Source organism: Mesitornis unicolor, unplaced genomic scaffold (genome assembly GCF_000695765.1).
Source record: "Mesitornis unicolor isolate BGI_N332 unplaced genomic scaffold, ASM69576v1 scaffold25608, whole genome shotgun sequence".
In the NCBI taxonomy this organism is placed as follows: domain Eukaryota; kingdom Metazoa; phylum Chordata; class Aves; order Mesitornithiformes; family Mesitornithidae; genus Mesitornis; species Mesitornis unicolor.
In genome coordinates, this window is record NW_010204246.1 from 5,346 (window position 1) to 19,777 (window position 14,432).

The window sequence follows — 14,432 nt, forward strand, 5'->3', positions numbered from 1 at the left end:
TGCACAGAGTATAAAATGTGTTAAATCACTGTAGAAGTCTTGTCTTAATTTCTGTTTTATTTCCACAGGGTGTAGTGAAAGTAGGTGCAGTAGATGCAGATAAGCATCAGTCCTTGGGTGGACAGTATGGAGTCAGAGGGTTTCCAACTATCAAGATATTTGGAGCCAACAAAAACAAAGCAGAGGATTATCAGGGTAAATGTGATGCTCTTTTACATGTTGCATGCCTAAAAACCTCACTGAATACAGTAATTACGGTAGCTGTTAATGCTTTGTTATATGGTGTTTCCTTCCTGTCTAGTGCTTGGAGTAACTGAGAGACAGATCGGTAGGACTTGTTTGACCAAATTGTGAGTGACTTAGTGTGAGTTAACAGTCCCAACTGCAGTTTGTAGCTGGTGGAGTTTGATAGGCAGTTGCAAACATTATTCCTTTCTTCCTATTAACTTGGAGCTTGCAACAGACACCCCCCCATCAGATAAGGTGGGTAGTTGAAAGTAGAGTGAAGTCAATCCTGCTACTTGTGTTTAAGTCAGTGATATCCCACCACTAGTAACTCATCACTGATAGCCCAGTTCTGCTTTCCCTGAAAAATCCTTAGGGTGAGTGGATATTAAGTTTATAATTAAGTCAGAGGATGACCATAAACTGGCCTTTTGATGCTTTAATCACTCATTTTGTTGCATTGCAGGTGGCAGGACAAGTGATGCTATTGTCGATGCTGCTCTAAGTGCTCTTCGGTCGCTGGTGAAAGACCGTCTTAGTGGCAGAAGTGGAGGATATAGTTCTGGGAAGCAGGTATTTGAGGGAATGTGTATGTTTGATTTCAACTGGAGAGTGTCCTGTACAGATATCAAAGCTTGTGTTCCTAACTCAGTTCATAGAACGGTTGAAGTTGGAAGGGACCTCTGGAGATTGTCTAGTCCAGCCCCCTGCCCAGTGCAGGGTCAGCTTAGAACAGGTTGCTCACAGTTGTGTTGTGAGTATCTCCAAAGACTGAGACTCCACATGGACTCCACTCTTTGGGCAACCTGTTCCAGTGTTTGACCACCCTCACAGTAGAAAAGTTTTCTCTTTAGTTTAATTAGTTTAGTTTTAATTTAGTTTAATTTAAGTTTTCTCTTTAGTTTAATTTACATTCTGGTACTTATACTCTTTCATCCTGTCACTGGCCACTGCAGAGAAGAGTCTGCCTTTGCTTTCTTTACCCCCCTCCACTCGAGTATTTATATACATGGATAGGATCCATTGCTGACCCTTCTTTCTTTCCAGCTGAGCAGTCCCAGCTTTCTCAACCTCTTATTATATGTCAGGTGCTCAAAGCTCTTAATAAGCTTTGACCCTTGGTTGGACTTGCTTCATTGTGTGCATGCCTCTTATACTGGGGAGCTCAGAACTCTAGACCCAGCACTCGGGGTATCTATCACAGTGCTGAGCAGAAGGAAAGGTCACCTCCCCAGACCTGCTGGCAGATGGATGAAGGTTTTTTTAATTTGGTACTGTTTTTCTGGAGTTTGCTTGCTTGCTTTCTCCCTGAAGCTTCTAGCTTGTACTGCTGTTTCTAAATCATGGAGCAAGTACACTGACACCCTCAGGTTGGCCAAACAGAAGACCTGGGTGGACTGTAGCCTGTAGTGTGCATAACACTCACATGTTTGTTTTGCATGGAAATGAAGGCATAGTGGACTGGGGTGATTGGGGAGCACTTTATTTTTGGGACAGATCTGAGCATGAAGAACTGGGGAAGTGTTCTCATGTCTTCCTGTTAGTCAGTTTGACCTGATTTCTCTTTTTCTAAGAGAAGGTTCACTTGCTGTTTCTTGAAAGTGCTGTGGGAGTAGGCTGTGTGTATTGTCGGTTCTAAAATGGGAAAGTTGTGTGACCTAACACTGCCTGTTTTGTATCTCATCCAAATAAAGACCATTTGGTACAACGTGACACACAGGAGATGGCTTGTGTGGGACACCAAATTTGGGTATCTCTTATGTGAGGGTCTGTTTGTTTCTTACAGAGTCGAGAGAGCGGAGGTGGAGATAAGAAGGATGTGATTGAGCTGACTGATGACAGCTTTGATAAGAACGTCATCAATAGTGAGGATGTGTGGATGGTGGAGTTTTATGCCCCATGGTGTGGGCATTGCAAAAAGTAAATGAGATTTTTCTTTGATGATTCAGTTCCCATTAGCGCTTGTTTTTGTGTGATACCCTTAATGCCCTAAAGGAGACTTTGCATCTCTGATATGTCAGAAGTGGGGTTTTCTGTAAGGTATTTTAATCAAAATGTGTGGGTTTCTCATTCTCAGGGCACCTTGGTGCTGCTCTGGCTGCACTCCTCTTTAGCAGTAAAGTTCCCATTTACTAGAGAAGATAAGATCCAGAAGTTACATTAACCTTTTCAGTCTCATTTAGAATAACCCTCCTGGCTGTCATTCTCTGCAGAAACTTTTTTTTTTTCCTGAGTGAGGTATGGTCCATCATGTTGGAATTAATGTAGTATACTTTTGTTAGCTCTAAGAGAGCTGGAGCACTCATGCTCTCTGTTTTTCAGCCTGGAGCCAGAATGGGCAGCTGCTGCCACTGAGGTGAAGGAACAAACAAAGGGAAAAGTAAAGCTGGCTGCAGTGGATGCAACAGTCAATCAGATGCTGGCAGGCCGATATGGGGTGAGTGTGCTCTGCAGTGGTTACCGTTTCATTTTGATCTCTAGTAAGTCAGCTTTCCCTTTAGCATTTACTGAACTGTTCCATAATCTGGTACCACTTAAATGTCTTGTGCTTAAAATAATATTAAGTGACATGTACCATTTTTTCACAAACCATTCATTCATGAATGTCAGTAACATTATAAATAAATGGGGTGAGAGGGAAGGAATAAATCTGGACATTGCTGGTGAAAAAGGCTGTGTATTTCTAGAAGTTCTTGTATAGCTTTATCACTTGAAGTGAGAGGTCTCTCCTTTCAGACTGTGTGTATACTGGCAGGGCATCTTCAGAACCCACACACATACCTGTACATTTTGGAGCCAGTTATCAGGGATCACACCAACAGTGTTAGCTGCCCAGATCAGCATTTCAGTCTGTTAACCTTGTTTTGAATTACTGCACAAGTAGGAACCTACAGATTTGTTGAAGTTCAGTCGTAACATGCTGTGAGACTTGATTTCATATAGATGTTAAATCTCTTCCCTTTCTCTTTAGAACACATCGGAGTAGCAGCTAACTTCCACCGTAAATAATTAGGTTTATTTGAGCTGATGGTTTAAACTTGTTTTGCAGATTCGTGGATTTCCCACCATTAAAATCTTCCAGAAAGGAGAAGAACCTGTTGATTATGATGGTGGGAGAACTAGATCTGATATCATTGCTCGTGCTCTGGATCTGTTTTCTGATAATGCACCACCACCTGAGCTCCTAGAGGTACATGCGCATCATTTTCTCAAGCTGCTTTTCCATCATATTCTTTGGAGCAGTTTTTACAGGACTACATTAACTGTAAATAAAACAGCCTAAGTGTGCTGCTTGTGCAGTGTTTAGCAGGAGAAGGTCAAGGATGACAAACCTGATTGTTCAGCTTCCTGTCACTTAATTTTTACTGTGAATTTGTTGTTAACTGAAAGATTATCAGAATTGATACAGGGAAGGCACTGACAGGATGGTACCAGGGTGTATGAATCCTCTCTTCAGGAACAAGTGAAAAAGTTGGGTTCTGTGCGTCGTCTTTTTTCTTACAAGAGGGCCAGGTTTTGTCATTTGTAAGCTGTCTGCTAGGAGTTTCATGATGAGTAATCTTACTTGTGGTCCAAAAAACTCCACCCTCTGTATGGTGACTTCTAAGATTCAGCTTGATGTTGGTAGATTTGAAATGGTGATGAGTTGTCTCCAAAGTGGGGTGCATGCAAGACAATTCATTGACGTTCAGGAATTAAAAAAAATTGTACCATTAATATATATTTTAAAAACATAATTTTAAATGGTGGTTACTTCATCTTTGTAATCCTTTTGAAAGTGTCTATTTTCTGTATGCTTTATTTTGTACATAATGTTACTACAGTAGTACATGTATATAATTGATACACATATATCAAGGCTGTGTGCTTAGAAATATTTTTACCGGTAGGGGTGCACAATCAAAGTTTGGAAACCACTGATGTAGATAAATGGGTTGATTCATTTTTAAGGTAGATCACACAAAACTGATATTGCTCTGTTCGTGTCAATTTAATGTCCTCATCTTCAGCAAATGCTGCACCGTGCTGGCTGTCTTTATGGTAGCCGTACCATGAGTGAAACCTGCAGGCATGTGTGTAGGTCTGGCTGTGCTGCTTCCAGCCCAGGTCCAAGGACAGTGAGTTTGAGCAAGAAGTGACATCTCGCTGTGCTCTCTGTAAGCCTTATTTGGTGCTACTTACTTTCCTGTTGCTGCAAGTCTAATAGAAGACCAGTGAAACAGGAGAGGCTTGTAAGCTTTTGTGTCAAGTTGTTTCAATGCTTATTACCTTGTAGGATAGAATTGATAGGCTCTTGGAGGGAAGTGCAGTCACAGCTGGGTAACCAAGTCTTACTCTCATTGACTTTCTGCTACTTTCTTCTAGATAATTAGTGAAGATGTTCTGAAGACGACCTGTGATGCTCATCAGCTCTGCATAATTTCTGTCCTGCCTCATATTCTTGACACAGGTAGACATACAAGCAGGCAGACTTCTATATAGTTTTGTCTATTAAAGCATGTAGTTGTGTTTTTTAACTTGTCCAATTCTGTCTAAAATACAGGAGCCTCAGGGAGGAATTCTTACCTGGATGTCATGTTAAAAATGGCTGAAAAATACAAAAAGAAAATGTGGGGGTAAGTGTCATTATCGACTGGTTGTTCTGGAAAAGATGTGAGCTTCTTTAGATGTAACAGGATAGAATTTGTATGATAGTGATTTGTCTGTGGATAAGAGTTCAAGATATATATCTTGGTATTTCACTAACTAGTGTAGGAGGGGATGCTGTGGTTTTAGAATAAACTGCTGATTACTTTTATTTCTTTCCATCCACTTCTCGAATCCTGCATTTACAAGTGATATCTAAGCATTAATGAGATCAGATTGAGCATCTTCTCCTCTTGTCCTGAATGTTAAAATATTTTCATGCTCTCAAAGAAGTAGGCCAGCAGGCTTTGTCTTTTCTCCACCTCCTCTCAAGTGGAGGTTAGCATGTCTGGGTCTTCTCTGGGGAGTGAGAGTTGTTCTGACACACTGACTGCTGTGAAAAGGGGGCAAAATGGCATGAAAGCATGGGGGGAAATGCTGAGATTGGCTGATTCCAGAGGCTCCTCAGAGGACTTGTTCAACATTAGAGGAACTGAGACCTGACCAATGAAGAGCGAATACGGAGTGAAATATTGGTCTAGCAGTCTTTGGCCATAAATCTTCTACTTTCGGCAGTACTTTGTCTTATTTAGATCTGTGACCTCTGCCATTTTAAACCTTGCTTAATATAGGCTAAAATGTAGCAATTTGTTCAGGTTGGTAACATAGTTCTTTCCCTGGACTGTCTTTTTTGGCTGTTCTTCCAATCCAGCTTTCAGTGGCTATGAGTGTGGGGCAGGCCTAGAGGTGCTGTTGAGGAGGGGCTTTCTTCTGTTACATGGTTGAAAACTGGGGCCCTGCTGTTCCCTACTGACTTCAGTAACAGTTGACACTGTCGGGGCAGTTCAGTTGCAACCCAGCAAGGTTGCAGAATATTGTGACCTCAAAATGACTGTAGTGTCTATCCTAATTATTCATGTTCTGTTTCCTCTTTTCCTTAAGGTGGTTGTGGACAGAAGCAGGTGCTCAGTCAGATCTTGAGAGCTCTTTGGGGATTGGAGGCTTTGGGTATCCAGCAATGGCAGCTGTTAATGCTCGGAAGATGAAATTTGCGCTTCTGAAAGGGTCATTCAGTGAGCAAGGGATTAACGAGTTTCTCAGGTATGAAAACTTGAAGTGACTTAAATCTTTCTGTAACTGGGGCTGTGACTCTTCAGACCAAAATCAGGCTCTCCTGGATCAGATGAGACTTACACAGTTAAGAGCATTAAGATGACAAGCATTCACTGGAGTTAAGGAAGGATTTCAGTGGCAATTGCAACAAATAAAGCAGTCACTACCTTTTTGTGGTAGACAGAATTAAGAGATTTGCCATTTAGACTTTAATGGTAGTTTTGGTGCAACTTTTGAAAACACGTTGAAAACAGAAGTGAGCTTTGCTCTTGAAAAATTCTGGTTCTTTGGTAACCCAAGAAATTAATGGGACTTGGTAATCAATACTGCTTAATTAAAATGGTGCATTCTGATTAGTAATTGCAAAGTTCACAGTTTGGGAATTTGAATGGGTGCTGTTGAAGCTCTTGAGGCTTTGTATGTTGCTGTTCATCTTTCTGGTTCGGTCCAGTCCTTTCTTCACCCTCCCCTTCCCCATTTTCCTGGCATCTGATAAACTACTTGAGGAAGCTGAAACAATCCATCCAAAAATTGAATAGCTCTCTGCTCAGCTCAAGTTCCCTGAAGCTGCCTCTTGTAGTTAGGCAAGAGCCAGTGCTGAGAAGAATTCTTAAGCCAACTTAACAGCTTATATTGTGTTAGATGTTTGGTTTGGTATTGTCTTTACTGTAGAGCAGTACTTGTCAGAATAATCACTTACTTGACACTTCTGCCCAGCTGTGCTGCCTAGAGAAAGCAATACAACCACAGTTGGTGCAGCTGGTTGGTAATTCTGCTTGCTGCCTGCAGCTTTTGTAATCTAATAGGCAGTCTCAGCAGTGCTGACCAAAAGTAAGGAAACAAGCACTGAGAAGAGTATAAACGTTTTATAGACACCACCTAGGTAGGAATGCTTATTCAGTCTTATTGGCCTCTGAAAGGAATGCAAAGGGTTTAGCTCTTCAGGATTTTAATACTGGGCTTCTTGAGCAAGCCTACCAGCAAGTGCAGGATGGAGTGCCTCAAAGCAGAAGCTGGTTGCCTCATACCCATTGTAACCCATGGAGGTTTAGTCTCCACTAAAAAGATCACTGATCACTAGCGATTTCAAGTAACAGTTACAAGTGACTTCCAAAACTAGAATCATAGGCACCTCTTGAGTTGCCTTAAGTGACACACCACATACTGTTAAAGGGCTGTGTTTGTCCATGATTGTTACACTGCTGAAATGTGAAACAGCATAGCTCACAGTTTCTCTTTGGATCCAATTGTAAATTTGCAGTGCTGCCTTACAGGCTCTATCATATTCTTCTCAGTTTGAAAAGCTTTTGCTTCCAAACAGTTTAGATTTGCTTCAAGAGATGTAAGCAGATCTCAAAGTTGACTTTCTTTTCTCTATTCCAGGTGGATGGAGGCTGGAGAAATTTCATAAATTTAACTTTTAGTGGTTTTTTTCCTCAGGGAACTATCTGTTGGTCGTGGCTCTACAGCACCGGTAGGTGGTGGAGCTTTCCCTAAAATTCATTCAGTTGAACCTTGGGATGGCAAAGATGGTGAGGTAAGAGGTGCTCCGTCTCTAAAAGTGCCGCTGATGCTTTGCTAGGTTCACTAGTGATTGGATAGAGAGACTAATAACTAGCAACGTGAAAATTCACATTCTTCAAAGACACTGGCAAGTTGTGTTGATGTTTTCCCATTATATAAATTCTGCCACCAGACCAAACACCAGATTCATCATCTGACATTGTGGACAGATGCTCCTGCCTAGCTGTTAGGATGCAATATGAAAGTTGAATCCCTTGAGGCTGAAATGTGTTATTACCTATGCTGAGTAAGGGAGGTGGTAGTGTATGCATTCAGGACCTGAATGTTGTGGAAACCTTGGTTCTGCAAAATGGCAACCTTACCATCAAAGTCTTAATGTCAGAAAGTTTGTAAGGTAAAGCCCGTGAAATAAGTAACACAGTGATTAAGTATTTTCTTAAGGTTCAACTTTGCTGTAAAAAACAGTTACTACAATCCTTTGATCTACTTCAGATGGAATTAAAATACAGAATATAGTTGTAGTTTTGTTAAGTTTATCTGTATTTGCCTCTATCTGGAGTATTTTTATTAGTAGAAAACAACCCTCTAGTCTAAACTCTGATCACTCATCCTGTGCTTACACCTTGAGTTTTTATGAATGAAAGAGAGGACAGGAAAGAGCTTTACTCTCAGGATGAAGTAAATGTCTTTCAAAGTCAGTGATGTCTTGGTGTTAAATGCTCCTAAACAACATATCCTCAAAACCTTCCCTTTTTCACAGCTTCCAGTTGAAGATGATATTGATCTCAGTGATGTGGATCTGGATGACTGGGATAAAGATGAGCTGTGAGATCTTCAGGAACTTCTTTTCTTGGGAGAGTTTGCGCAGCAGTTTGCAACCTGGTTCACAATCAGATGGATATTCCAGTGGCCTTTTTATGGAGAAATAGCACATGACACGCTGTGCTATTTGATGCACTGCAGCAGTGAACTGTACGCATCTCAAGAAGACATTGCAGAAATTCTATGAATTGTCATAACCAGTAAACTTGATTGTATTCTGTGTAACAAATACTTTGAGGACAACATGAATATTTCTTTGGAACATCTTGGCTTTTATTTTGTTGATAGTGTGCTGTTTGAGTGTTACTGGAGGCTGTTAGTGTAACCAATTTTAAATGTGATTTTTTTTGTTTTCATGGAGGTAGAATCTGGTCAGCTTCTGTTTCAATTAAAGAATAAAACAAAATATTTTTGACATGCAGTGTTAGTCCTGTATAGAGTAACAAGGGTGCACGTGACAAAAGCTGTCCCATTTTGGATGACTCTTGAAAAATGAGCTGTACAAGAGACTGGTGCAGAAGGGAGTCCTAAACCACCCCCTTGCTGTGAATGATCTCATTAGATGGACAATCTTAGTTTAAATGCTCTTTAGTCTTCCTTTTCCTATTCCTTCTCAGGGGCTTTCTCATTCTTTGTGCCAGACTTTGTAAGATCATCAGTACCATGGAAACGGGGTGGCTGCTGCCATGGGAGGCGCTAGGAGCTGCTGGTCTTTTCCCCAGGATTAGCAGTGAAGCTAATCCCCATTTTAGGACATGAGGATTCCCAGGTGCTAAAGAAATTTGTCTCCAGCAAATTGTATCTAATATTTCCTCACTTTCCATCTGGCATTGTTTTGATTTGAAATTGCTGTCCCCTTGGAAGGGGAATCAGGACTGGGAATGGGGGATGGCTACAGCTGCTTTTCAATAAAAATATTATTATATTTTGTTGCTCTCCATGTCTTGTGTCTAGTGAAGTGACCTTCATGTGATCAGCTTGTTTTTAAGTAAGGAATCAAAGAACTGAAAGTTTCCCTCCTTTCAAGGAAATAACTTGATATGGGTATTTGTCACCTGGTGTCTGTAAGAGATCGCTCGTAGCTCATCCCTATGAGGCAGCATAAGAAACACTGGTGGCCCACAGTAACGTGACTGCTGATTTGGTGCAGGAAATGTGCTCCAGCTCTTAAATCATCCAGCAGATGAGATCCAATGGAGCTGTTCTATCTGAAATGTCTTGGCAAAAACTAAACTTATGAGTATTTGGGACTGTAAGTCATACTACAGTAAGTTCCACAGCAGTTCTGAGGATCTTTCTTAAGCTCTTCTTTTTTAAATTAAAAAAAAAACCAAACAACTTTGGGTTTTGCTGTGTTGCTTTCTACTTTTTGTTTTGGTTTTTTAAAAAATTTTTGTTATTTTTTAAGTTTGCTTTGCTAGGAGAACAGTGCTGTATACACTTAGTATATTCACTAGCCACCACACTTTTTAAATTGTTTTATTTCAAGTCCAATAGATATTCCATCTTTGTAACTTACAAAAAAAATAAATATTACCGTAGTACCTCTTGCCTCTGAAATATGTTTTTAAAACTGAGTTACTGTAAAAATTACTGGAAGTGGTAGGAAGATCTTATGCAATTATCCTGCTACAACATCTGCATTTTAATTTGACTTCCAGCAGCTAAAGATTGTTTTACTGTAACATTGGGGTCTTGAAAATTAAGATACGAACCTTGAGTAATTTCTTCTTAACTGCAGTCAAGAAGACTGAGGTCAATCTTGAAATAGACATAAGGGTAGTATTCTTGATTACTCAGTTGTAAACCAGGAATGTCCATGCCAGGCTGCAACAGGAAACAACATGACTTTAGTACCGTCAGACAAGAAGTTGCACAGTTTCAAGTTACAGTAGATTGCTTTTGCACACCTCTTTCACAGGTAGAATGGAATTTTGTGTTTGCTGTGCTTAAGATGGGGAATTCACCACTGAGAACTTAGTGTTTGCTTGGTGTTTTCAGGCTGCCTAATGCAGATAGCACTGAGAATTTATGCTTGGTTGTGACTTTATGAACATGCATTGTGTAGCATTTTTGTAAGCGTCTGCTCTAGAACGACTCATTTGTTTCTCCTCCCTTCATGCACTGGGAATCTTACGGTTGCTGGTTTTGGGCTGTTTTAGTGCCTACTGGTTTATCATAAGTTGTTCATGCGTTCAAGATATGGGGAGGAAGAAAGCAAGTACTGCTGCTTGCTGAAGTCCTACATTGAGGTATTAAGTCAATGACAGCCTTTTACAGGGGACAGGGGTGTCACAGTCCTAGCATTTAGTTATGAATTCATTTTTCTTGCTTGTGTTGATCTGAATGTTTATGGAGGACTTGAAGCTGTTTACCTAGAGGAGCTGACCTAACTGAACAGACCTATATCAGTCCAGTGGCTGTAAACATCAGATGCTTCAACAGAAAATGTAAGCAATCTGTATCCATCTCCATCATAGTCTGAGCCTACCTCTTACCCTAATCCAATCTGTAACCACAGATTAGAGCTGCATCCTGGCATCCCAGCACTGCAGGGTGTGAGGAGATGCGTGCTTTAGCCCCTGGATGGTGAAGGTGTTAATTTGGCTAAACTGAGACAAGCTACAGCACCTGCAGTTGTAGTCCAAATACGTACATCCATGATGCTTGCTGCTGCAACTTCATCCAGGTGTTTGAAGACCACGTTCAGGACATCTCTCAGGCGCTTTACAGACTTCCTATTTGGCTGTAGCAGCATTGCTTGGAAATTCACTGGGAGGCCGTACCTTGAAACACATCAACATACACAGTCATCTGCTGGGAAGGGGCACACCTCTCCACTCCTGCCCTTCTCCCTCTTCAGTCTCCTGTCTTGCCAGCTGATAGTTTCTGCAGTGCATGATCTCACTCATTTACTTTTTTAAGCCAAAAGCCAACAAAACAGCATCTTTCTCTTTTCCACTTCCCTGTAAGTGCCCCCAAAGAACTGTTTTTCATCAACTTTGTATGCCATCTTTCTTTGTAGTCCTCTGTATTCTTTCCTGTGAGCTTCTGGAGCTTGGTGTGTAAGAAATGCTCTCTCCTATGAAGGAACTGCCCCAGGAAGAGAGCTGTACATTTTGACTTCTACAGGAATCTCTGGTGGCACTGCATGTTTATCCGCTTACCTCAAGACAGATTCAACAAAAACTCTCAAGGCTTTCACGTGAATCCAAGCCACAAACGCTTCACTGAAGTTCACCTTCAGCCAGCGCAGTAACGGGCCCTGTGAGAACACACACAAGTGTTGTGATCCCCTCGTTGTGTGAAGCAGCTCCACAGCTAACACCACTGAAGCCATCACAGGCTGCTGGGATCATTCTCAGGCAGCCTATTAGTGGCTCCCAGTTTATCAGTAACTCAAGTGACCTTGGGCAACTTGTGTTATCTATCCTGTCTTGGTTTTCTGGGCAAATTTTGTTATCTATCCTGTGTCTCGGTTTTCTGGGCAAAATGGACCTCACAGGAGTCTGTTGGAACCATAAAGCCATTTCTGAGTGAGCGGTGCTTAGGCAAGCAAAGGCTGTCATCATGTGGGCCATCAACTTGATGTGCTACTTACATATTGTTGTTTCTTATCAGAAGCTAATTTCATCAGCTCTTCCTTTTCACATTTCAGTTCCTTCTCATCAAAATAAAATTCTCGAACCATGAACCTACAATTTAATGACATCTGTAGTTGTAGTTATAGGATCACTGCATCTGCTGCCACCATTCCTTCCTACCCTGCCTTCTCAGTGGCTGTAGGGCCAGCAGCAGCCCAAACAGTAAAGAAGTCCTAAAAACCAGTGACAGGTTCAGCTGTACTGCACACAGAACAAGCCTCACCTTATCCCCATCATCTGCTTGCCAGCCTGGCCTGCCTAGCAACCAGTGCTTCTTACCTGTTCTCCCTGGCTTTAGCCTTGAAGTCATCCATCACTTTTCTAAACAGAGTCACAGTGAAGAGTCCTCCCTCCGCATCCTCAGCAATCATTCTGTGGGAAGGAAGTCCACTGCTGTGATTTGGCATGGCAAATTCCTCATGCTTTCTTTACCCTTCCTCTTTTGCAGTTCTATTTGTTGTTTATGATACTGAGCACCACCCTGCTTTTCAAGAACTGCTGTGACTGAAATAGGGAACAAAGACTTTACTAGCACCAGCAATGCTATCTCCAATGCAAAACTCCCATGAGTTGTTCCTGAACTCATCATAGTACACACACATTCTGTCTGCCTGATTTTTCTCTGTTTCCTGGTAAAGTTCTTCCACTTTTCGTGCATTTGGGTGTTTCAGACAAGCAATAGCACACAGCTTTCTTCTCTCTCTGTGCTTTCCACTTCTTCCATTTTGGATAATATCACCATCACCTCCTGTGCCCTGGATTAGACTTCATGGTCTGTGTGAGCAGTGAAATATTAATTCCTAGGAAGGATTTTTTTACTGCAGGTGAAAGGATAAGTGTTAGTATGGCATTTGCTAATGCAAATGACAGTATGCTGGATTATCCTTTTCTACAGCAGGAAGCAATTAAAGATGCAAAGATAGTCTTTATATCTTTGTAAAAAATAGTTTCCATAAAGTTGTATGTGATTGCATGTGTCTGAATTATGCCTGGATTGCTGTAACCAGGAACCACATTACTGGAAAAGGGCAGAACAAGCTGATAGAGAAAAAAAGTAATGCACTTCCCTTCAACAGAGTAATTTTTTATTTCAATTGAGAACAGGCAAATCTATATGTTAACATGGAGCCCATGTATTAGACAAATGATTCCTTCCAGGATCCAGCAATTTGAGGGTCTGAAACAGGGATCTTAAACTGGAATTTCACTTACTTGGTGGAGCGAGGCACTACCATATCAGAGAGGGATTCATAGGTCTTCTGCCACTGTATGTAGCTTGACCTTTGAGCAACACAAAACAAAGCATGGTAAATAAATACTATATACTAGAAAGCAAATAAGTGTTGATAAATATAGTTAGTTAAGCTAATGGCTTAGGGTAGAAGGGCTGGAGCTCTTTGTGCTGGGTTATGTGGTTAAGATACATTAAACTCGTCCTATCCTTTCCTCTCCCAGTCACCAGCTAGGGAGAGGTTTCCCTCAACACTGCACCCTCAGTCTTCACTTTGGGTCTTGGCACGAGGAAGGGCTCAGAGCAGGAAGCTGACAGTGGGAAGATTGTGGCTTTTGGCACATGTTTCCAGGCTGCCACAGAGCACCTCATGCTCTGGGACCCCTGCACAAGCTGCTCCTGGCCCATGGGTAGGTGTGGTACATCTGCTATGTGCAATCCCAGAGCTGATCTGGTGCTGCACTGCCAACATGACAAGTGTCAGCACTGGGAGAAAGAGGTCAAGTGGATGGGAAGAGTTTGCAAAGCGAGATGTCCATTTATAGGGGGAATGTGAAAGAATGTACTGATAATAAACTCAACAAACTTATCTCAGATAGGTTTGTGTTACATAGTTTTCATGGACAGAAAAATGATAGTACTGTATGTGTGCATGTTGGGACAGGGCTTTATGGAGAGGAAAAGTTTTGTGTAGGCTTCTGAGAAGGACATCATGTAACTTCACAACTGATGATGATGGCAGGCACTTACAAATACACAGCCAGCAAAGGCCTTGTGAGCTTGGCAGGTCTAATTCCTTTTATAAATTGGCTAAGCTCCAGCAATAATCTGTTTTTCTCTTTTTTTTTTTCACTCATACTCCTCATACTCATCTTTCTGCCAGGAGGATGCTTGAGAACCCACTCTGTAAGCTTTAAAAACCCACATCCCGATTCTGTCCTGCTGAGTTCAGAGCAATCTTTTTTCCTTTCTTTTTGTGCCAGCACTGCCTCTTTCCTCTCTGCTGACAGCTCCACCTGTGCCCCAGTCGCAGCACTGCCCCAGCCTGACCCAGAATCGTCCGGATCTGGTGCTCAGACCTGAAACTCAACACCACGTCAAGCGCGTCTGCACGCACTATTGCCTTACTTTGGCACCACAACGAGCAGCGTGATAAGGTACTCAGAATTCAGAACAAAGTCTTCTTTATGCACTATGTCTGCTAGGGTTCGGGTCAGCAGATTTCCCCTACAGTGAGGAAGAAAAAG

At 41.7% G+C, this 14,432-nt stretch overlaps 2 protein-coding genes across 2 annotated transcripts in view; one reads left to right on the forward strand and one right to left on the reverse strand.

The window, feature by feature from the left end:
- PDIA6 (protein disulfide isomerase family A, member 6) overlaps positions 1 to 8,731 on the forward strand; it is an 11,917-nt gene extending 3,186 nt beyond the window's left edge. The window contains exons 4-13 of the mRNA XM_010191002.1: positions 69 to 195; positions 692 to 798; positions 2,012 to 2,145; positions 2,548 to 2,662; positions 3,275 to 3,415; positions 4,591 to 4,675; positions 4,769 to 4,841; positions 5,794 to 5,952; positions 7,405 to 7,501; positions 8,249 to 8,731. Coding sequence (XP_010189304.1) covers positions 69 to 195; positions 692 to 798; positions 2,012 to 2,145; positions 2,548 to 2,662; positions 3,275 to 3,415; positions 4,591 to 4,675; positions 4,769 to 4,841; positions 5,794 to 5,952; positions 7,405 to 7,501; positions 8,249 to 8,317 — 1,107 coding nt within the window. The 3' untranslated portion in view covers positions 8,318 to 8,731. The remainder of the gene's footprint in view (positions 1 to 68; positions 196 to 691; positions 799 to 2,011; positions 2,146 to 2,547; positions 2,663 to 3,274; positions 3,416 to 4,590; positions 4,676 to 4,768; positions 4,842 to 5,793; positions 5,953 to 7,404; positions 7,502 to 8,248) is intronic.
- Positions 8,732 to 10,041: 1,310 nt separating this feature from the next.
- Positions 10,042 to 14,432, reverse strand: part of ATP6V1C2 (ATPase, H+ transporting, lysosomal 42kDa, V1 subunit C2) — a 16,309-nt gene continuing 11,918 nt past the window's right edge. Inside the window, exons 7-13 of the mRNA XM_010191001.1 lie at positions 14,314 to 14,412; positions 13,167 to 13,235; positions 12,234 to 12,326; positions 11,912 to 12,005; positions 11,478 to 11,575; positions 10,967 to 11,096; positions 10,042 to 10,137 (exon numbers count right to left, since the gene is read on the reverse strand). Of these exons, the coding sequence (XP_010189303.1) occupies positions 10,042 to 10,137; positions 10,967 to 11,096; positions 11,478 to 11,575; positions 11,912 to 12,005; positions 12,234 to 12,326; positions 13,167 to 13,235; positions 14,314 to 14,412 (679 nt within the window). The remainder of the gene's footprint in view (positions 10,138 to 10,966; positions 11,097 to 11,477; positions 11,576 to 11,911; positions 12,006 to 12,233; positions 12,327 to 13,166; positions 13,236 to 14,313; positions 14,413 to 14,432) is intronic.